The 24,337-nt window shown below is 40.0% G+C and overlaps 1 protein-coding gene across 2 annotated transcripts in view; it reads right to left on the minus strand.

Moving 5' to 3' along the window:
* Positions 1–24,337, minus strand: part of elmo1 (engulfment and cell motility 1 (ced-12 homolog, C. elegans)) — a 197,267-nt gene that overhangs the window by 116,893 nt on the left and 56,037 nt on the right. For both annotated transcript variants that reach the window (XM_041808742.1, XM_041808743.1), the window contains one exon: positions 8,552–8,710. In XM_041808742.1, coding sequence (XP_041664676.1) covers positions 8,552–8,629 — 78 coding nt within the window. In that variant the 5' untranslated portion in view covers positions 8,630–8,710. The remainder of the gene's footprint in view (positions 1–8,551; positions 8,711–24,337) is intronic.

Below are 24,337 nucleotides of genomic sequence, written 5' to 3' on the forward strand. Positions count from 1 at the left end.
GGTCTAAGTGTGCTAGCTATCGCTCTCCTCTTTACCAGTGCTGTTCTTTCTCCTTCTTTGAATTTCTTCAAAGATGTACTGTTATTTTACAGAAGACCTCTGGGTCATTGTGCACAAAAGCATTTTTGCCATACTGTGGGTAGTCTTTGTTCTTGTCCTTGTCATTCTAAGGAGGAGCTTCCTTTGGAGTTTTGTATGCAAATTTTGCCTTTTTCTATGTCTTTTGAATGTGGTTGTTGTGTCGATTCTCCAGCTCCAAATACAGCCAGCTTGTATTTTCCTCCTCAAACAAACTTGAGTAAAACATGTGAATCTAGTACTTTAGCTCCTGCTTCTCTTTCTGCAGGCTCTGATAATGACCTGTGCACCAGCTCATGTTACGAGTGCATTAAGAGACTCTTGTCCACACAGTGCCAATCATGATCTTTTCACACTGTGAAGACATGATAGTGTGCACACAATCTCATACATATTCACACGCAGCAATCTGTTTAGCATGTGTGCAGATTGAGGATGTATAGATGGCTGTTGATGATGAGATTGTCAGAGAGGAGCTGCAGTGATGAGGACTTGCAGAGAGGAGATAATGGAAGTAGGATTGTGGGCATGGCCGTTTATGACAGGGAGAGAAAGACAAAAAAAGGAAGAAAGGCAGAGAGGCGACAGAGGGAAAGAGACGGCTGTTGTGTGAACAAAAGACTGAACAGAGGATCAAAAAGTGAGAAATAAGCAAATTGAATAAGATGAAGGGAAAACAACGGCAAACAATGGGAGGGGGATTATAAAAGACAGGAGGGGGGATTGGAGGAGTATGAGGACGGGATGAGTGGACAAACAGAGGGAGTGTTTGAATGAATACACATACATGAACAAATACACACAGTTGTCCTCCAGAAAGCACTCTACTTGATGTTATCAATGTTTATTTGCATGTTTATTAAGTTTTGTTTATAATGTTCTATTTTTTTATGTTCAAATGGATTTTTTAGCTTAAAATCAAACATGCCCTGTGCCTGTTTAATGTATTTTTCCTTAAAAGTCACATTACTTCTACATTTTTCTTATATTTTAAATAGAGATCAGAATAGGTTTATTGTCGCTGCGCATTGTTTAAAGAATAAAGTTTTAGAGGAATTAGTGAGTCTGCAATATTATGCATGTCAACAGCAAGGATAAGATAAAAGTTTACCATAGCTGTCAGGGCACACTGCACATGAAGTGCCACTATTGTTATTGCGCAGGATGCTGCAAGTATGAATAACACCTTTAAATGAGACACTAAGTAGTTAACATATTGCACTACAGCAAAATTAGTATAAGCAAAGTTTTGCTTTTTAAGATTGATGCACCATAGATTTTGCACCGTAACGTTTGCATAGAAAAGATTTCAAAGACTTTGGAAAGAAAACTAGTGAGAGATGTGTCTAAAGACCCCAAAACAGGAATTATAGTCTTAAAGAAGTCCGTCACTAGATTTGGTTTATAGAGTGGTCTTAATCCTGATGGTTGTATTACAAAGGATATCTGTACGTCAGATCACAAACTGGTTTTATTTAATGTGGTTTTATTTCAGCCAGCTTTTACTGAAAATAAACCTGGTCTTAGAAGGGTTTTTAATCCTATGTCTGCTAGCAAGTTTAAGGAGATTTTGGATTCTTTAACTGCTTTTAATCCAAATTTTAACATAGAAGAGCTTGTCTCTCTTTTTAATCACACTTGTAAATCTGCAGGGTTGCTGCACATTTAAAGAGAAAAACTCAAACAGTGCACCCCAGCCAGGCTGACAGAAGCCAAACATGAACTAAAGAGAGACTGTAGGGGAAAAGAAAGAAAACGGAAAAGGTCAGGTTTGCAAGTCTTTGATGATATTTTCATTAATCATTCTAATACTCAAGTTTTATTTACGGTTTTAGAGTCCACTACCCCCACCCCCTCTCACGATTTATGTGAGAAGTTTTTAGTTTCTTTTACAAATAAAGTCAAGGAGGTTAGGGATATTATCACACACCAGCCCCTATTTTAAACACAGGAAGGGAAATTTTAAATTTTCTGGAATCAAATGTTGAGGAGTTTGAGAGACTGGTGAAAGAAGATTGGGCTGGAATTCCTCAGGGGACTTATCCGAGACTTGATGAAACTACAACAAATGACAGCAGGCCGTTATCCAGCAAAAAGGAAACACTACTGGCTATTATCATCAGGGGATCATCATTTAGACCCTGGTAGTTTTTGTGGAATAATTTTATTTATGTGTGCAAAGTAAAATAATGTTAGCATCTGAAATAAACGGATGTTTGGAGATGCTGTTTTAAAAATATCCTCCCCTGTTTAACAGCAGTTGGGAAATACTTGAAAAGTTCAATTTTCATAGGGGGGCTAATAACTTCCACTGCATTTTAATTTTCAAAAAGAGGTCATTCTTCCTGGTTCATTTATCCTCTATCAGTACATATTTCGTATTTTAACACCTTTTGTAATAATTAATTTTTCTTTCCTGATTTTTTCAGTGAAGTCTGTGAAATATTCTAATAAATGTCCCTCAAAAACAACATTTATACAGTAATATTCACTGTTTCTATGTCCTTCTATCTTTGTATCTTGATCAAACTATAAATACATGAAACCATGGAAGAAACAGCAAAGGTTTGCCATATTTAAAAAGACATTAAAGCACTTCTGAATGGCTTAGAGCATTTCCTTCTCTCATATATGATCAAAGCTTTTCTTACTCCTGAACTATATTAATAATAAACTAAGACATCGCATTTTTATAAATAATACATCAAGGTAAAAAAGATTATACATGCTAAAATCTAATATATTTTATTAAGGAAACTGTAGAATAATGGGTGCTCTGAGAATAAGCCTTTACATATATTACTAGTGCAATAGGTTATCTGTGCTTCCTTGTGATTCTTCATTTTTACTGCAGTTAAGGGGTGATGGTATTTAGAGCTTAATATCTGAAGTTTCTTATCAAATAGCCACTTTATCCCATAAAATTATCCCATAAAAATGTACTTTAGAGAATATCTAGCTTATTTAACACCCATTTAGAACACAAAAATTAAACACATACAAACACATCGCTTTACTCATTAGCTTGGTTTAAAATTTTAAATGAATTTAAAATTAAACCATGAACATTATTGATCCCAAGCTACCCTTTCCAAAACACTCCTCTTTTATTCATAGGTTTTTTTTCTTATGTTTCTTTTCCCTGCTATTTCATCATCCAGGACCGACCACACCACTATTATAGACTCTCCTTATACAAGATCACATATTCCATCAAACCCTCCTCTCCCTCACTATCATCTCTCATCCCACAGTCGTCCATTAGACTGTTCTACACTTGGTGCAGTGCACAGGCAGAATTCATCCTCTGCTCTGGAGTCAATGTGATAAGCAACGGTGTGATCTTCAGGACAGGAAAAAAATAATACAGAGCATTCAGTATTTGGACCCATTTCCCAAGAGCACAGTGGCCTCCAGAATTCCCAGATGAGAGGCGTTTGGCACAACTAGGGCTTTTCCAAGAGCTGGTCATCCAGCGATCAAAGGAGAAGGGCCTTAGTAAGGGAGGTGACCAAGAACCTGATGGTGACTCTGACTGAGCTCCAGAGATCCTGTTCTGAGCCACTGATCTGGGCTTAATGGGAGAGTGGCCTCACTGAAAACCTGTTTCACAGCACTCAAGACCTCAGGCTGGGCCGAAGGTTCACCTTCCAACTCGACAATGACCCTAAGACCACAGCCAGGATAACACAGGAGTGGATTAGGGACAACTCTGTGAATGTCCGAGAGTGGCCCAGGCAGAGCCCTGACATGAACCCAATCAGTATCTCTGGAGAGACCTGAAAACGGCTGTCCACCAACGGTTCCTATCCAGCCTGACTGAGCTTGAGTCGATTTGCCAAGAAGAATGGCAGAAACCCCCCAATCCAGGTGTACAAACCTTGATGTGTAAAATTCAAAAAGACTTGAGGCTGCAAGCGGGTCCTAAGACTATCTGAATTTACTGTTTGTTGTTTTTAACGTGAAAGCACGAAGGAGCTGAGGAGCTCTGGTTATCAGACTCTCCTTTTCCCTGGGAGGAGAGGAACTATGTTTAATTTATTGCTTTCCAAGGCCATTCATTTAAATTCAAACATGGTAACACAAAACACCAATTAATGTCTGATAGCAGCATTTTCAGAGTTTTTTTAATAACTATCATTACAGGCCAAGGATGCATTTCATCCCACGTCTTGAATTTCATTTCATTTCAGACTCAACGTATTCACAAAAGTGTCCCTTAAGATACAAAATCATCAGGGGTGGTCTGAAATATTCAACAAATTGTTCAAAAGAGCCTCATTCGACTGCCAATCTCCCTCAGTGGAACAGCTGATTATGAAACATTGATCATTTCACTCCAGCTAGATGTGGGTGTTCAAATGTCTGTAATTTTACATAGATTTGCCTGTTTTCTCCAAATAAAGCATGACTCAGCCTATCATGGTATTAATACCTACCTATAAATAATCATTATATTGATGCAATTACAAAATAACTTCAGCTTTTAGTCCATGTCCTGTGCAACACAAAAGATAAAACAATGAATCTAAAAAAATAATGACACTTATTAAACTCATTATGTCCCCCTGCAGTTATTTTTTGCAGTGCAGTCTCCATTTACAAACATTTGTGATCCTAAATGGGTCGTTCTGAAGAGCTCGGTGACTTTGTGGCACAGTGATGGATGCCACCTTTGCAATAAGATGGTTTCTGAAATGTCATCCCTGCTGGATATTCCACAGTCAACTGTGAGTGTTATTATTAGAAAGTGGAAGCATTTAGGAACAACAGCATCTCAGCATCCCACCATCAAGCAGCTCAATGCAAGGGCTGTATGGGAGTGGGGCAACACTGAGCCTTCCATTCTAAAGGGCTTGGTGCATTCTTTGCCCAACAAGCTGAGGGCAGTATTTAACATGCAGAGGGAATACACTGGCTTTGTGACTAAATACATTCTGCAATTCTTTTGAATTTCCAGAATCTGAGTCGACTTTTTCTGTGGTGCAAGAACTTTTGGGATGTGGTGTACCACAGGCCGTGCTTACTCGAAACATCCACCCCTTACTCGGTCCTAAAGGTGTGGACTTTGTTATCTTTTCAACTGATTATTTCCCCATATCCCTGTTAATATACAAGGACATTTAGAACAGGATGCGTCAATTCTCCATCCTGCCCAATGGTGCCCTCAGGTTGCTTACTCACCATTACATACCTTACTTAATCCTCAAGTTTTAGCCCAAACATGCCTAGACGTCCTACACACTGCTGTATTTCTAAAACAATCACAGAATGTTTAAATGTAAGTTTTAGATCAATCATTTTCATGCTGCCACTCTCCTTGTAAACACAGTCACAGTTCCTAAATCTTCATACATAGATCACCCAAGCAGCTTCATTCAGATCGATCTTAAACTGCTTCTCTTCTGTTTAATATTGATTTTTTTGTCTCATTTACAAAATGTACTTTCTACCTGCAGCCTCTCCACCTCGTGTTCCTCCTGTTCTCTTTTGCTTCTCTGACAAACAATAACAGTAAAACACTTAAAACAATTATTTGCAATTGTACCAATTCCCCAGCAGTACAACAACAAATGGAGGCCTTTTGCGCCTTTGGGGCATGAAGATTATTTGGAGAGATGCAGTTGTACCTAAATACACTTTTTTTAAATTCACACTGCAGAGGAGCCAACACAGAAACACATAAAAATCACACATGGATCTCCAAACAAAAGGAAACACTCAAACACAGCGCTGACGATTGCACAAGCACACACAAACGTGTGAATAGTAACAAGTATGCATGTTGCAGCACAAACACTCCCACACACAACTTCACTTATGCAGAAATGAACCCATGTAAACAAACATAAAATGCACAAAAAAACCCAAAGCACACTCTTTCTTTGGGTCTCAAGACAGCGGAGGATAGCAGAAGCCCACTCCCCACGGCATGACTCAGACAGCCATATGCTGCTGCAGGGCCTATTGTACAGAGGAGATGCAGAGGGAGGAAGAGGAGGAGGTGTGGAGGAGGGGTGATGGAGGACAGGAGAGGAGGAGGAACTGATCAAGTCTCACAGCTGCAACAAAAGACAAGGAGGAGGAATGAGGAGGGGGAGAGGAAGATGGACAAGCAAGAGGAGGCAACAGATAGGAGGAACAAGAGAGAGATGACAGGCTGAGATAAAAGAATTAAAGAAGAGCAGAGGAGGAGGAGGAGGAGGAAGGGAGGGGGGCTAAGAAGTAAAGAAAGAGACTGTAAAGCTCTGCTGCTGAAAAGGAGCCATTAAATAATAAAGCAACCCTTAAATCGATACCAGTGTGCTTATAGCAAACCTACAAATCCATGTCCTCCATGGTTCAATATTTCATTCAAGGCTCCAACTATTGAGACAAGCTGTTGTGACTTCAGTGACTCATTGCTTGTACAGTCATTAGCCTTAAGATGACTCACCCGCACACACAGAAAAGGCCATTTAACACACTGTATGTTCAGTCAAACAGCGCAACATGTAATCCCCCCGACACATGAGCTAGTCATTGCCTGTGCTAATTATCTAATTAGCATGTAAACCTTCATTAGTTTCACCCTGATGATCTCTGACATACAGTATGGCCTTTAACAGTAGAGGATTGTTAGGACAAGAATGCTACAGCTCTGATGTTTTTCACGCTATCAAATAAATGCTTCTGATGTAGCTTTAAATTTAAATGGAAATCAGACTTTTGTAAATATGTAAGGTTGCAGCTTCTACCCCGATGTACAGGAATTTTCTTCATGTGTATCACACAGACTGATCTGCAGTTGTTTGCCCTTGGGAGTTACCATAGCTGTCTTAAAGCAGCTGCTGTTGTATTCCAGATTGCCCTGCTAATAATCGTATAAAATGTCATTATCATCGTTTTAGCCACAGCTAGTACAAAAATCAGAAGTCCATTCAATGCTAAAGTAAACCTTAATATATTACTGCTAAGAATTAAACTGTTTTATTAAACCATTCAATTTCCTTCTTCAGCTTTAGATTTATTTTGTGTTGGTCCATTACATGCAACTCCTCTGATATCCATTTAAATCCAAGCTGTGACACGACATGGTAGACATCGATGTGAGTTCTTATTGAGTGTATTGTCTACAGTGATGTCTCAATGAAAACTTTCTTACAAGCAAATACAAAGAAGAACTGGGGCACATGGGTCAGTTTCATGGTGCAGGTGCAAAGGACTAACATTTTGATGCACACTGGATCTTTATCAGAGTCAAACAGTAATGGCGCCGTTTGAAAAATTCTTCTCCTCTATCTATCTCATTACAGAACTTCATTAATATGTTACTGGTCCTATTTGAGATTTCCAGCCTCCACCTGTGGAGGGACTGAAGCGAAGGGACTTCTTCTTCAGTATAGTACACAATGATTATATCTTGGCCAGGTCACCCAAGGAGAGACATGTATCTACCCTGACCAGTCTCCCAATCCCTGCTGCTGAAAAAAACACCCCCACAGCATGATGCTGCCACCACCATGCTTCTCTGTTGGGATGGTACTGGCCAGCTGATAAGTGGTGCCTGGGTCCCTCCAAACATTACATTCAGAATTGAGGCCAAACAGTTAAGTCTTGTTTTCTCACATTCTGAGAGTCCTTCAGGTGCTTTTTGCAAACTCCAAGCAGGCTTTCATGTGTTCTGCACTGAAGACAGGGTCCTGTCTAGCCACTCTGTCATAAAGCCCAGATCAGCGAGGGGCTGCAGTGATGGTTGTCCTTCTGGAACTTTGTTCCATCTCCTCACAGCATCTCTGGAGCTCAGTCAGAGTGACCAACAGGTTCTTGTTCACCTCTCTTACTAAGGCCTGTCTCCCCTAATTGCTCAGTTTGGCTGAGTGGCCAGCTCTTGGCAGAATTTGAGAATTCTGAAGTCCACTCTGCTCTTGGGAAGGGGGTCTGAATACTTTCTGAATACACTGTAAATACAGAGGATATGTTTTATCTTACAAACAATCTTGGGTGCCAGCTAAAGGAAAGGAAAGTAAACCAGATCATATATTGAACTGATGTGATGCATTTACGTTAAACACTTTCAGTCACTGTTAAAGAGGAGATTTATATTGTCGGTAATCTTTATAGTGTATGATAAAGGTTATTAATTACAGAGCTTCCACCAACACATCCAGTGTAATGTCTTCAGAATTATGTCTCCGCTGTGGTTGTGTTTCCTTTTAAATATCATTAATAAAAGAACCTTCTTAAGGTAATTAGTGTAATGCTGTGAAGAAGGAAAAGATGCATCATGTCCAGATTGAATCCACCCACTTCTCAACACATACACATGCCCACCAACACGTTTGAACTGCTTTCAAAGTAGACACAACAGCAGATTAATGCTCAGACAACAACTCCCTTATTTATGGTGTTAAATTTGCAGGTGAGTGCATCACAGACTTTAACTTTAGGCTTATGTGTGCGTTGATAACAAGTGTAAACGTGGATCACATACCTGGTCTATCTCCATGAGCTTGGGGAAGGCCCCCGGCCACTCAATGGCCACCTTCACAATGTCTGCGGGTGGTGGCATGGCTGATAGGGGACGTGTGGCTGGTGTGGGTGACGCTGCGTCACACCTCTGTCACTGGTACCGAAGGAAGCTCATTCAAACCTGCAGAAAAGGAAAGAAGAGAAGGAACATAAAGCAGGGGAAATGACAGAAATATAAGCAGGTGATAACTTTAGATTCACAGTAAAATACTCAAACCCATATGTTGTTTTGGTAGAAAGAAGGGATGAGTCAGTATGTCATCATCCATAATCATTTCAACAACTTTGACTTATGGTTGACCTTAAACCTTGATGCACATTCCTGCAGACACCAGCGCTTAAATGCTTTAATGCCAAAACATAAGCACATAAGCACATGATTTATCAGTCTTATGAGATGCTTTTAAACAGCAGCAGACTACTTTCATTTGCAGCCGCTGACACACCGAACATTAGGGTGTGCCGCTGGGGGCAGATCCACTCGAGCTGAATCCAAATCAAAGTTGAGCCGCTAATGAGGTCACAGCAGGTGAGTAAATAGAAAAGTTGGGATGTTTTTAATAGAGCTGTTTCTATGTAGCAGGGGGCCTCGCCTCAGTTCAGCCATTAAAAGCACAACAAAAACAAATCTCTGTGTGACTTTCAAAGTAACGTCTGAGAGCCTGTTCACACGCATTCACTGCACCATGAGTGCATTAGTTTCTGCAGCTTGAGAGATAAAGTAGATTAATCTCTTTTACACCAAAGAGAGCTGAGGTGACACTTAAGGTACAACAGAAGCATGCAGGCAATACTCAAACAGCCTGTGCTTTAAATGGTTATTCCACCAATCTGATGTATGGAAAAACAAGTTTACTCCTCGTTTGTAGTATGAAAAAGATGTACCTATTTGTTTCAGAAATTATTGTGCCAATATTTCACAATTTTGTAGATATTCAACAACAAAGGCAAAAAAATCTTCATTTTCCTTTAAGAACATTTTCATTTAGTAAATCTGTCTATGTCTTTGTCTGAGAACAAAAAAGATCTATAAAGTCTACAATGGTCAAAGGGTTTATCAAGACCAGTAAACATAACTAGTATACTAGGTGTTTGACTCTTCTCTCATTTTGGAAAAAAAAAAAAAAAAATCTGAAATCTCATACAGTACTTTGCAGAACTTTTAGGCATATTTGGGCCTAAAAAAGTAAGGCGTAGATGTGGCGAGTAAACCACCTGAGGGCAGGAAGGAGGATTGACACAACCCCTGTGCACTGGATGTCCTTGCATATTACCATGTCCATGCAAAAAAAAAAAAAAAAATCTGTGGAAAAAATAATAAAGCCCACACCTTTAGAGCGGGAAGGATGTTGTGAGTAAGCACAGCCTGGGGCAGTGTTTCCAAAACTATTTATTCTGGTGTCCCACTATTTAAGAGGTACTAGACATCGTGACCCAAAAACTTAATTTCCTGTACATTATCGCTTATGAAGTTTGCCTTCTGTGCCGTCCTCGGCTTGCTGGTTGAGCTGATGGTCAGTGCTCGCTGGGATAATGTTAATTCTATACTCAATCTGGTCCTGACCTGGTGCTTCCTGATTCAGAAGCCTGGAAGGAACAGCTTTACCCCCATCACATAGGCTTTTGATGCACGCTCGGCCCCTCGGGCCTTCAGTGGCCATCTGGTCTGAAACAATTAGTTTCCTTTTTTTATTAACCAAGCATCCATGATTGTGACTGTAGCTCTTTTGCCATCCAGTGGCTGGTAAAGCCTTGTTTTCTTCCCAGACTTTGGGAATGAGTAGCCTAGGGTATTGTCGAGCCAGGTAGTAGGTCCCAAGGGCCTGAAAACCACCAGCGGTCTACTGGGCATAGGGGGTGAAAAGGCCCAGACAAAAGAGATGCCATCGATCTGCTGCTGAGCGGCACGTGGTGACATGTCGAGCTTGATTCTAGCTGCCCTTCTGACCCCTCCAGCTCCAGGTTGTGGCATGTTTGGTCCTGTATAGGGCGATCAGGATTTTTCTTCTCCAATATTCGAATTGCCATTCAATATGTGATTATTTTTTAAGTTCCTCATCTTGTGTATTTATTAACAAGCAAGCAATAAGTCATTCTATATTACAATGCATACAGTGTTTGGTAGATTTAGCTAAGGCTTAAAAAAAAAATCTAATTGTTATTATGTTGACTCATTGCAAATTCAATATGAACTGTCATTTTTAAGAAAAACATACACAAAAATAGGGAAAGAAGGATTTCCTGCAAACCATTCAAAAAATAGACACTTGGAAATTTGCATGATGTATTGAGCATGTCTGCTGCAAAAATGTATTAAACTAGTATTTTGACACCGATACATATTAAAAAAAATATTGCATCTTCTGGGATTTGAAAACTTCACTGAAAAGTGGGAATATTTTGCACAACGTTTCAACTTTTTAGCACATGCAGTTGTAGCACAATGCTACAGAGGGGGCAATAAAGAACTATGAATGTATATATGAATGTGTATTTTTCTGCTTATAAAGTTTTGAAAGTTTAGGGAAAGCAACATTAAGTTGATGTTGTATAACTTGCATAAGTGACAATCACAGCCTCTCACAGACTTTCTCTGACTCAACAGATACTGGAAGCTCATTCAACAGACAAATGCAGTGACAGTTCTTATTTTTACTCCAAGGTTTTTATGTTCTGTAAGTGCCCTAACTTCATGGTGCTGAAATCTGTCTTTTAAAAGGAAGCAGAGGGGGTAATCTCAGGGGAAAGCTGCAAGGGAAAGTAAAACTGGCAGCGAAGGCAATTGACGGAGACACGACCAGGAGGAATGGAGTGAAAAAGAGAGATAAGAGCATTTGTTTGACGTTTTGTCTCCGCTGAGCCACAGAAGTGAGGCACTGAGAGACACTAGAAAACAAAACTCGCATAGTCAGTCTTGAGCAAGTCAAAGCACAATGAGGATACAGGAACAGAATATGAACCTGGGCTTTAAACCCATGGTTGAAAACACCCCTTTCTTTATTGGACATGGACTCCTGGGTGGCTTCTCCTTGTGTTATTCACTGTGTGCGATATCTGATGGAGAAGGAGCAGATTGACCTGAAACCCTGCAGCTTTCTAAAATAAGCCTGTTAGCAGCCTGTCGGAGAAAACAGCCAAATCACAGCCGCTCCAAACCACACAGAGGGGACCACTCGTGTGAGCTTGTAGGGGGTCTCATGAAACCTCATCAGTGCGCACTTATCAAGAAGAAAATGTACCACAGATCCTAAAAACCCAGGGAGGAAAGCATGAATAATTGAGCCTGGAGCCTGTCTAGAAAGCTCGGCTCATCCTAGTTCCTGGTGGAGGAGCCTGTTTACATTTTTAATATCAATACATAATGCATAAAGACGGGCTGGGATTAATTCCTGGGAGGAAACTATTGAGCACAGACGTCTGAGTGTTGATTTATATGGCATGTGTGCAGGAGGAAGAGTATGAGCAGAGCACATTTATGTGATAAAAGTGTTTCTGATGAGCATGTAGTACTTCAAAGACAGTTTATGCAATAAGACTGGCCTGGCGTTGAGTGTGAGTCACCCCATAATGATCCACATAGCCTTTATTCAAGGGCCCGTTGCCATGGTAGCCGCTGCATCAATAGCTCGAGATGTGGATGCATCTTTCTTCTCTTCCCGAAGCGCGTGTCACACTCAAGTCACGTTTGTCACAACTACCCCAAACATGCACCGCCCCACCCCTCTGCTTTTGATTTCTTCGCTGAAATCTGAGCGAGTGTGTTCATTGAAAATTAGATCGGCTTTGTAACATTTGTTAAACACTTTCTGAGCAACTGTTCCCTGCAGCTGGGTATCTTTCTGCTTGCACATGCCTTTTTCTCCTCTCTGTAACTTCATGAAAACAGTTTTTATACTTAGAGGTCCAATTTTGGATTAGTAAATTGAGGTATGAGATATCTAAGGAACAAAAAGGGTGAAAAGCAATGAGACATTTATACACAGTCCTGCAACGAAGACACCAATTAGGCTCCATGCTGTAACAAACATGTAAACCTTCAAAAGATATGAGCATCACGACTTCATGTTCTCTACATATACAGTGCAGTCATCAAGTATTCAGACCTCTTTCACATTTTTCATTTTTCTGCTGTTGCAGCCTGATGCTACACTCAGTACCTCTCAAGCTCAGTCAAGTTGGAGGGGAACCGTCAGTGGACAGACATTTTAAGGTCTCTCCAGAGATGTTGGATAGGGTTCATGTCAGGGCTCTGGTTGGGCCACTCTCGGACATTCACAGAGTTGTCCCTAAGTCACTCCTGTGTTGTCTTGGCTGTTTGCCTATCATTGTCATGTTGGACGGTGACCCTTCCACTCAGTCTGAGCTCCTAAGCACAGCAGAACTGGTTTTCATGAAGGATATCTCTGCTCCATTCAGCTTTCCTTCAACCCTGACCAGTTTCCCAGTCCCTGCTGCTGAAAATCCCCCCCACAGCATGATGTTGCCACCACCATACTTCACTGTTGGGATGGTATTAGGCAGGCGATGAGCGGTCCCTGGTTTCCTCCAGACATAACGTTTAGAACTGAAGCCAAACAGTTTAGTCTTGTTTCACCAGAGCAGAGAATCTTGTTTCTCCCATTCTGTGAGTCCGTCAGGTAATCTATTTCAAACTCCAAGCATGGTTTCGTATGTTTTGCATTGGGGAGAGTCTTCCGTTTAGCCACTGTGCCATAAAGCCCAGATCAGTGAGGGGCAGCAGTGATGGTTGTCCTTTCCACACAGGTTCTCAGGAGCTCAGTCAGAGGGGTTCTTGGTCACCTCTCTTACTAAGGCCCTCCTCCCTCGATTGCTCAGTTTGGCCAGGCGACTAGCTCTTGGCAGAGTCCTGGTTGTGCCAAACTTCTTCCATTTTACAATCCTGTCTCTGAGCTCTGCAGGAAGTTCTTTTGACCTCGTGACTTGGTATTTACCACAGGTGGACTCCAATCCAAGTGTAGAAACATCCCAGCAAAGATCCTGAGAAAAAAGGAACCTGAGCTAAATTTACAGTGTTGTTGCAAATGGTCTGAATACTTCTGTCAATGTGATTTTTCAGTTTTTTATTTTTAATACATTTGTAAACATGCATTAAATTCTGTTTTCACTTTGTCATGGAAGGGTACTGAGTGCAGATAAATAAGAGAAAAATGATATATTTTTCTGACTGTAGCATCAGGCTGCAACATAAGAAAAATTGAAGACTGACTGCACTATAAATACAGAAAACGTGTCACTGTAAGACAAGCCCTACTCTTCTTTTCAAAAGAATGTGTGACTAAGTGATTTCTTTCAGTTTCAATAGCATGTTAGTGATATATTAATAGTTTATCATCCATGTAAACACTGACTGTAGACAAAGAGACAGTCACTAGAAGTGTAAAAGCTGCCTCTTTCCAGACAAACCGTGGAGATTTCTTACTTGAGCGATAGCGACGCAGCTGAAGGGATTAAAATGTCAGTCCAGTGAACCATCGGACCGTTGCTCAGGTCCTGACTGAAATGTCTCAACATCTCTTCATCTGCTGAATGGGTTGATGTGGAATTTGGTACAACGTTTATGTTCCCCTCAGGATGAATTGTAATAACTCTGGTGATCCTGTGACTTTTCATCTCGCTCCACTTTGAGTCTGACATTTGTTTGAAGAGAAACGTCTCAGCAGCTATAGGATGGACTCCTTTGAAGTGGGTTCAGCCATACTGATGAATTTTAAAATGACATTCCCACCAACTTCAGCTGCATGTTGGATTCTCAAGGTGAATATTACAGACACTAAAATCACACCAAATTTGTTCCAGCTTCTCTTTGACACAGGTATAGATTACCGATGTGCAGAAAGGCTTCTTTCAGTGTGGTGTTTCTGCAGCCGTACAGGCTTTATGTACAAGAAAGCTCAAGTTACATGAAATCCAGTCAGGGTGTGGAGTGTTAATCCTTTATGTCTCTGGTGTGTGTACACAGTTATTAAGGGCTGATGTAAAACCTGTGTTTATATTCTGCATGTACTTTGTGCAATTCTGTAAGATTTCTGTATTCAAGCTGTGAAAAAGTAACAGATCAATCTCTGAACCAATCAGCTATCTTACTCTGAAGGTTAAGGCAATGGCAGGGAATAGATGGATACCTAAGCCAAGATTTCACCTTTGACCTGGTCATTGTTCAAAGTCCAGCTATAGTTAAAAGATGATCCGTTTTTCCCTTTAACTTTGTACATATTATCTGGATCCAGGGCAGGTAAGCTGGATGATGCAACACAGATTACTAATGATCAATCAGGCCAGATCTAAGGGATCTAGAAATGCATCAGTTGTGGAAATACTGCAGGTCAAATATTATGTTTAAAACAGGGCTGTCAAATTTTCTGTTTATCCAAATCTCTTTCTCTCTATGCTGCATTTTAAAATTCCAAAACTTTGCATTTAAAAATTGATTATTATTGATTATTTGGTTTTCTTAGACTAAGGATAACCGACTTCCTGTTTTCAATAAATTCAATTACATTAACTTGAAAAAGGAAAAAATATAACTTGTAATGGATGTAAAATGAAATAAGGGAACAAAAAAAAGCGGTGGATATATTTCAGATCACTGTGGCTGAGGGGAGATGTTAAAGTGGCTTAATTGATGTGTAATGTAAGGGACAATAAAACATGACATTAGTGCAGTTAAAAACAAACAAACAAAAAAAAAAATGCAGGCGTGCAGGTGGCCGAGTGGTTAAGGCATGTGCCCCATGTACGCAGACAGCCTGGGTTCGAATCCAGCCTGAGGCCCTTTACTGCATGTCTCTCCCCTGTTCTCATTTTTATTATATTTAAACATGAAAACAAAGAAGCAACAAAGGTCTGCACACCAGGAAACTCTCGTTCAAGGATTTCAAGCTAACAATGAGAAGTCTTTGGTTCACAACACCACTTGTCGTCCCTAAATAAATCCTTCTTTATGCTTGTTCCTTTTGGATCCAGCATCCAGGAGGAGGGCCCTTCAGTAAAGGTTTTTGACCACTGAACAAAAGGATATGTCTTACTTTCAAGTTTTTTAACTATGGCCATGAAAACAGACCAGACTGCTCAGTTTTTAAAAAATCTAAATCAGTGGTTAGGTGAACTTGATGCCAGTGTGAAATAGACACCACACTACAGGTACGATCAGAAGCTGACCTCAGTTCATGTCATTTATATTCTGATGAGACAATGTCTCAAAATTGCCAATATCATCCCATCCCACCATTTAACCAATGCTTCAGTGCATCCCTCATGACACCTATCAACCTATGCATCCTTCCTTCATCGTATTAGCAAGCTGGTGTAAAGCATAACCATCCACTCAACCCTGTGTTAAGCCTCACAGACCAAACACAGTTGTAGATTCAAATCATCTAGTTCACAAAAAGAAAGCAAATCAAAACAAAACAAAACAAACCAGAAAACAAAAGACTAATTTGTGATAACTTGGCTCTTATTTTCAAAGTGACACGAAACTTTTTCCTGCCAAGGCAAACTGCTGGGATCTGGGAAGACTGAAATAAATCCAACTCAGAAAAAGACAGCAGAAAGACTTAGGTTTGAGCCAAACTCATTTGGAAAAGAAAGTGAGAGGACACAACAAAAATGTTTTCTAAAAAACCTGATATATGTTGAGTAACAGCCGTGAAGAAATGCTTAATTTAAAAAGTCATTTAAAATAGAGACTCCTCTACCCAACAAAAAGGATCTGACAAAGTTATTTCTCAACAGCTGAATGTCTAACTTGGTTGATCACATTATTTACAAGCCCCATTTCCAAAAATATTGGGACGCTGTATTAAGGTGAATAAAAACAGTGATTTGCAAATTCTTTCAAGCTATGTATATACAGTTGATTACAGCATAACGAGAAGATATTTAATGTTCAAACCTTTTTTCTAAATACATTTTGAATTTCATGCCTGCAAAGTATATTTAAAAAAAAAAAAAAAAAAAGCTGGGACGGGGGCAAGAGGAGACTGAGAAAGCTAGGACTACAGGTGACTACAGCATCTGTGATAGTGTGTGGGAGTATTAGTGCCCATGGCATGGGTAACTCCTAGATCTGTGAAGGTTCCAAAAATACTGAGGGGTACATACAAGTTGCTTCCATCCAGATGACATCTTTTTCAGTAATGTCCTCACTTATTTTAGCAAGACATTACCAAGCAACACTCTGCACCAGTAAGAACAGGATGTCTTCCCAGTGAAAGAGTGTGGCACTATAATGGCCTGCATGCAGTCCAGACCTAACCTTGCAAAGCAGATGGATACACCCGACAAAGTCGTGTACTGACATGTCTACAGTCGCCACGGTTTGTGATATAAAGTTCTCTGTGGAGTTTACTCCTTCAGTAGGGGCAATGCTTGGTAGCGACTACGTCACGTGTTTTGTTGCTCTGATTGGCCTGTAAAGATGTGACAGAACGTTCATCCAATCATCCTCCGAGTTTCTTTCAAACACTCTGCCCTTTCCCAAATGCTGTCTATGAGAGGTTTTCCATATGGATGTGTGAATCAGATCCATCTGGTGTGCCAGGTTAGTCCAGACCCGTCTGCAGCTGAAAATGTATGGGGTGTTATGAAGCACAAAATATGACAACAGAAAGCCTGTACTGTTGAGCACTGTATGAGGTACAAGCATGTATGGGAAAAATATCCTTTTACAGTACTTCAGCAGTTAGTGCCCTCAGTTCCCAGGGGCTTACATAGTGACGTTAGAAGAAAAGGTGATGTAACACAGTGGTACACATGCTCCTTTCCCAACGTTTTTTGAAATATGTTACAGGCAACAGACTCCAGACTCCAGAATTGTGTATGTTCCAAAATTTTGATCATTGAATTGCTTGCCTTTGCTCTGTATTCAATTAAATGTGGGTTGAAAAGGATTTGCTAATTCCTCCCATATTTATTCACATTTTACACAATGTCCCAACTATTTTTGAACTGGGGTTTGTATATAAACCTGTTAAAAAAGAACACTATCAAACTGGTCTGACTGGATTTTTAAGCTTGTAAATATTTGGAAGTATTGCATCCAGCTGGATCAATTTTTCTGAACCTTTAAACAGGTTTCACAGTTCCTCTGTGTAGTGGGCTACCAGTGGTTGAAACAGTATAGGACTATTGTACTCAAGTAAATGTTCCCTTATTGCGGATAAAATTTGCTTGAGTAAAAGTAAAGTTCTGGTCTATGAATCTAGGCAAGTAAAAGCAAAATCTTAAGGTATTGAGTACTGAGCAGTTACTGTGGCTGGACAATTAATAATCAATTAATAAATCAATAATCAAATTTTAGATTAAACTGCACTAAGTCCTACTATAATTTCAAAATCGCTGAGTGTGTAAAATTTCTTTGCCCTGGAATGTATCAAAATATCAGTTTTATGCAGCAGAGATGTTATGCTCTGCACATCATCCAAGCTGTGTCAATTTTTTAGAATAGTTTGCAAAAAATCCCACTTTCCTTAATTGTGCATATCTGTTCTCCTTATAATAAATTACAGAAAAATGATCATTCCCTTCAATACAACAACTATACTGAATTTGAACTGAATTTTGATTGTGAATCTCCATTCTTTGTTTCTGACTTTCATGCTGATGTTTGCTCTACACTTGTTTGTCAGAGCTTTGCCATGTTGTCATGGTGATTGCTTACAAAGCTGTAAGTTAAACAAATCAGTTACTTCTTTTTTGTCCTTTTTTATCATTATTCTTATGGTTGTATCTTGTTTCTCACTATTCTCTTATTGTTCGTATTGTCTTGCATCAGTAAATAAAAAAACAAAACAAAAAAACAAAACAAATCAGTCACTTCACTACTAATTCACTACGAATATCGAGTACTGAGTTAAAAAAAAAAAAAAAATTAACACTAAAAGCCAAAACAAAGAGGTCCAAGCTTTCTACCATCAACATGAAAACAACCATCGTTTGGCTTTTACAACACATGACAGTCACAACATGCACATAGCGAGAGAATGATTCCATATTTCTTCCCGGCAGTTGCTGCGTTGTACTTTAGGTTAGGTCAGACCTTATAATAAATAACCTGGCTGGCGTTCATGCTTTTTTTGTTGTTGTTGCACATTAAGGACAGGTCATATTTCACTGTGAAAGCCCTTTGCGTATCAAAAGTAGCTACTCAGTACTTTGAGTCAATTTAAAATGACTTACTTTTTTCTTTAACTTGAGTAGATTTATAGAGCAGTACTTTTACTTCTACTCAAGTAAATTTCAACAAAAGTAACTGTACTTTTACTTGAGTACAATAGTCTGGTACTTTTTCCACCTCTGGTTTTAATATAGAATGATTCATGCATATTTTTGTTGAAAAAAACAGGATAAAGAAAAAATAATTGTATATATTGCAACCGCTGGGAAAAAAAAAATCCCATTTAAGATTATTTTCCCCAGGTTTACAGATCACAGATCTGACTGGTGAGGTCATGCCTCATGTATGCAGGTGGCTTGGGTTCAAGTCAGACCTGTGGCTCCTTTCCCACATGTCTCTCCCTAAATCTCTCATCCATGTGTCCGGCTCTATTCACTGTCCTGTTCTCCAAAATAAAGTCATAAAAAGCCAAAATAATTACCTTTTAAAAAACAGGTTTATTTTCCTAAATTGATTAGCCCTAGTAGCTGCTAAGGAGTTCTAAATAGGGATCAAAATCGTATTGTGGCAGATTTCGTGTTATCGAAAAATACTGTATCGTTGTCCAAAATATCGATATCATATCATATCGGGATGAAACTGGTGATTTACACCCCTACTGATTTCTACAAATATCTTTAACTAATTTCATTACTCCTACCTCCAAAGTAAATGGTTTCTACATTACAGTCTGGCCATTAAACTAATGATTGTTTATATCTCATCTGACCTTCTAAAAGCTCATCTCTCTTTACCAGTCTGACCTTATTACAGGGACATTGCAGCACCTCAGATCATTAGACCACTGCGTAGCATCATAACTACAGAGAAATGGAAAAAGGTCCAAAAATGGAGACAAGAGATTCAGTTAAACAAAACAGAAAGAGGAAAATATCTGGAGTTAAAATGAGTTTTCCTGTAAAAACAGCAATAACGTGTGTTGCCTCTATGTTTGTGTCTCTATGTGTGTTTTCCGAGCACCTTGTCATCATCTTCCCAGAACTCCAGATGACTCAGAGGAAGCCGGCCTTGAGGCGTATTGATTGGGCACAATCAAACACACCAGGACACACACCTATCTCTGTGCTGACAGCAGCGGTAAATCCCTTTAAAAAGGGTTTGAACGTAATAGAGAGACACAACAGTTAGGCACAAGGAGCAGGACGAATGGTCCAGCACTCATTGGAGTGGTATGGTTTTTATTCCAGAGCCTTCTGGGATTTTCCTCAGGTGTGTATGTGGATGTGTAATTATGGGGGTTTACTGCAGCCTAGAGGGCTGTGTATCAAATCCTAATCTGTCACCCAGGCATCTCTCCCTCGCAGTGTAAATGGAAACTTGTTATCTAGCTCACTGTTGTCAGAGCTCATCACGTCAGAGCAGGTGATTTGTTGCAGCCTGGTTCAGTGGATTGTGATCGAGTGAGCGCTTATTTCTCGCTTTGCCAGAGGGTTAAACCACTGAAAGGACACTTGCAGGGAAAAGCTCTTCATTTGACCATGCTTTTTTCTTATTTCTCAGCCAAATCTGCTTTAATCAATCTTTTCTGCTTTTGCCTCCAAGTCTCTGTCTGTTCAGAACAGGTTATTATGCTAAATTTGCTCAAAAGGACCATAAATGAGCCAAAGAAAACATAAAAACACGCTGAAGATGGTCTTTTTCTGTTGCATGATTACAGTCTTTCATTTGTGCTAATGTTATCATCTGCCAAAATCCTTAAACCAATGGGCTAACTGGGCTCTATTCATCTGAGGTATTGTAATCTCTGTGCAGTCGATCTGTCTTTGAGCAATCGCCCACCTGCTGTAACCAGAGAGGCATGTGCAGCTGGCTTCACAATGGCCAAAATTCCTCAGGATTAGCTTAAAAAAAAAAAAAACAGAAAAAAAATCTCACATTACTCACAGAAACGTGTGATCTGATCTGCAGTCAGAGGTCGAAACTTAAAGAACAAAAGCATCAATAAGCAGAGGTGAGAGAGGGTAAGAGGAGGGGAAACAGAGGACAAGAGGTGCTTTTTAGTTCTTTTGGGCAGCAGAGGAGTGTTGGGTTTCACCTCAATAATTCATGATGTGTAATATGAGGGTCACAGAGGGAGGGAGAGAGAGAGAGAGAGAGGACATGAAGGTGAGATATGGAAGTGGGCATGAGGAGACAGGCAGAGAGACAGTTAACATGACATTAAAGGTTGATGAAGATGAAGGGGTTTCAGAAGCAGAATAAAAAGCATAAAAGATGGAGAGAAGAGTAAAAGATGATGCAAAAAAGAAATGATCAAGAGAAAGAGAATTAAAAAGGAAAGATGCACAGCAGGTTTTTCCTTTGTACATGCTATGGTCCTTTTCTAGGGTGTCCCAAAAGCGCCAGCCTGCTCCACTCAAGATTTGCGTCAAATCTAATCCATGTCAGCCCAAATAGTGCAGCTAGATCTAAACAGCAGGTCAACTTTAAAATACAAGTTAACTCCATGGCACAACCCAGCAAACTTTAGAGGTGTAAAACTACAGGATTTCACATGAACCCTACTGTAGCAAACAAAAAAGGATCTGTTGTTTACATACTCTTCCCACATGAGATCAATGTTCTACTGTGATCTAGAGTCTCCAGCTGCTCAGCACTGTGCTGCGCTGGTGTTTCAGGAACACTTCCAGGGTGGGCACGTGCCATCAGTCAGAGCAAAGTGCTGCACACCCCGTATGCAGCGGGTGGAGTAGGTGGAATCTGGGGGTCACAGTCATGTTTGTGACATGCATGAGGGTTGTACAGATGAAAGCAGAGCAGAGAAGATTGGCCTGCTTTTAAGAATACTGGTGACTGGATGTATGCTTTGTTGAGCTGGAGTAAAAGCCACCATCACAGGGGACAACAGCTATGAGGGCTGAAAAGATGAATGAGGAAAGAGCAGTGTTATTATAGAAGGACTAACATTAGAAGGCTAATGTTTGCTATTTTTTTGAGTGTTTGGTCCGTGGAGGTGACACTTGGCTGAATAAAGGTTGGGCTGTCTTGTTCATACTAGCAAGGGCTGCATATTAAATCGTATCATGATTTACCTCCCATCTTATCCCTAGTTACAACACATACACTATATGGACAAAAGTATTCAGGTGCTTCACCATTTCACCCAAGCAACCTCCAGTCCTGAAAAATGAAGCCAATGCAGAAGTGCAAAAAATTGCAATACAGCGAGTGTCCACTTGAGGCTGGCTGCAGGAACACCGGAAGTCAAATACACAACACATTAAAAAGCCTCGTTAACTTTGCAAATGGAGACTGCATGACTAGATGCTTGATTTTATACACCTGTGGCAACAGGTCTGACTGAAACACATGAACTGATTTTAGCAGGTGTGGCCAAATACTTTTGTGCATATGGTGTATTTCCACTTTGTCAGGTAAATGCATTCTACCACACAACAAACATTTCTTGAATTTAGGCCCATGCATGTAGAAAAATCTTTCTTCATATTGCAGGTGTGCACACTGATGTGAAACGATCAGATAAGAAACAGAAACAATCTGCACTATCATCAGCTTTCCTCATTTAATATCCCTATCATTTTGAATGTATTTTACACACAATGAAGCCTTGTTGTTGCACAGTTTCAGCAGTACACATCATAAGTTTGACATTGTTCTTGATGTGGAACTGTCAGAAATATATGCATATCCCAAATGAAATAAGAAGCTCAGAGGAACACCATGCCGATGGCAATAAGAAACCCATTTTGAACAGTGAAAGACTCCTGATTCCTATCTCCACTAATAACTGAAAGTAAATTCAAGAACCACTTACCCAAGAATTAGTCACAGAAAGCTGTATTACAAGTAAAACACAAAATAATAAGCCCTTTCAAAAAGTTAAATAAATAACTCAGCTACTGGTGTGTTTTTCCCAACTCTGTTAAAAATCATTCAAACCACTTTCTAATTGCACGTCATGGCTGTCAAGAATTTTAATTAAAACATCCCCACACAATGTGGAGAAAAATGGTGGTGCCTATTTGCTGTATTTAAGAGATTTTTTAACACTCTGATGTAAGTTTGGTAAAAGAAAAAAAAAACTTCTTTAGGCCTCGCTGCTGGAGAGGAGACATACAGATTGAGACCAGTGGCTGGAATACAGAGGAACACAGTTCTCTTCTGCAGCGTCCTCCAGGGATGTTATAAGAGCCCTGATGGTGTGAGAGGACATGAGGCAGCAGTTCTTACTGAGTGGCAGCGTGAATCTCACACTTCAAATATAGAGAAGTTAATCGTACCCTTTTATATGGCTTAGTGGTGGTGACAGCAGAGGCCAGAGGTATTATGATTTCCAGTTGGACCATTTGTCCAGGAGGTTCTTTGCAGATGACGTAGCAGAGAACTCCAGATGGGGGGCAAATAGTGATTTCTGCATAGAGAAACTCCATCAAAAAATAGTATTTATGACTACGCCAAAGGTTTATAGTGCAAAAAAAAAGCTTTATTCTTAAGCTACTTTTGTGTCCCAAAAGTAGTGAAATATTCAAACTATAAAAGGCTTGAATGCAGCAGGCAGGAATTTTTAACAATCTCAGTCTAAGGTCTGAATGAGCGGTGTCACACAACACTCGTGTATGGTCCGTTTCCACAAAGTGGTCCAGTTTGGTTCAGTCCAGTTTTGTCATGGTTTAGCACATTAAATTCTGATCTTGCCCATGTTTCCTCAGCTCATATGTGTCTAGTCCCCCTTGCTGTGATGGGAAATCTGTCTCTTTCTGGAGGTCAAGATTGTTTGGCTCAGCTCAGTACAGCTGGTTGTTTGGCTCCCAAACGGCTCATCATTTGGTACCACATTTCAAATGTGGACTAGATAACGACAAAGGATGGAGGAAAGGAAACTGGCACTCAAACTGGAGTGACCTTCAGTGGTTCACATTAGAGAGCCGTTTAGTAGAACAGGCTCGTTCATGAACGGCTCATTACTGTTCGGTCTCTTACCATCGTTTCAGTTAAAAGCATGTTCATGACAAAATGAGGACTTTTTCATGTTAAAGGGGTTCAGCTAGCCCCATAGCTCAGTACAAGCCTCTTCTAGACTCTTGTCTCCCTTCATTTGGCTAGATGACACTAGGATGTCTGCAGAACTGAGTATTTGTGATACGTCTCGCCTCCACGCCACGTAAATCGGTTAAACTGTTGGGAAAAAAAATCTCTTTTCTATAAAGTAAAGGTATTGTACTCAATGCATGTACAAATTTTTCTGATGATAATTCCAGCGTACAGGTCCATTTAGAGCTGTAAAGTACCAACTTTCCTCCATTTCCATTCATATCTAATGGCTGTCGCCCACTTCCTGCCCCCTATCAGGCATTCAGGAACATGTGAATTCATACAACCTGTTCTTATGAGCGCAATATCTCAAGAATGTTTCTAAGGTTTTTTTTTTTTCCAAACTTTGCACTAATGTTCACTCTGACTTAGAGATAAACTGTTAAGCGTTTGGAGGTCAAAGGTCAAGGTTACTGGTCTTCATGTCCATCTCTTGCTTGTGAACTCTAAAGAACTCTTTGAGGTGGCACCAGTGGTCATGTTCATGTGCCATGTGTT

The sequence above is a fragment of the Cheilinus undulatus genome, linkage group 16, assembly GCF_018320785.1.
Source record: "Cheilinus undulatus linkage group 16, ASM1832078v1, whole genome shotgun sequence".
Taxonomy (NCBI): Eukaryota; Metazoa; Chordata; class Actinopteri; order Labriformes; family Labridae; genus Cheilinus; species Cheilinus undulatus.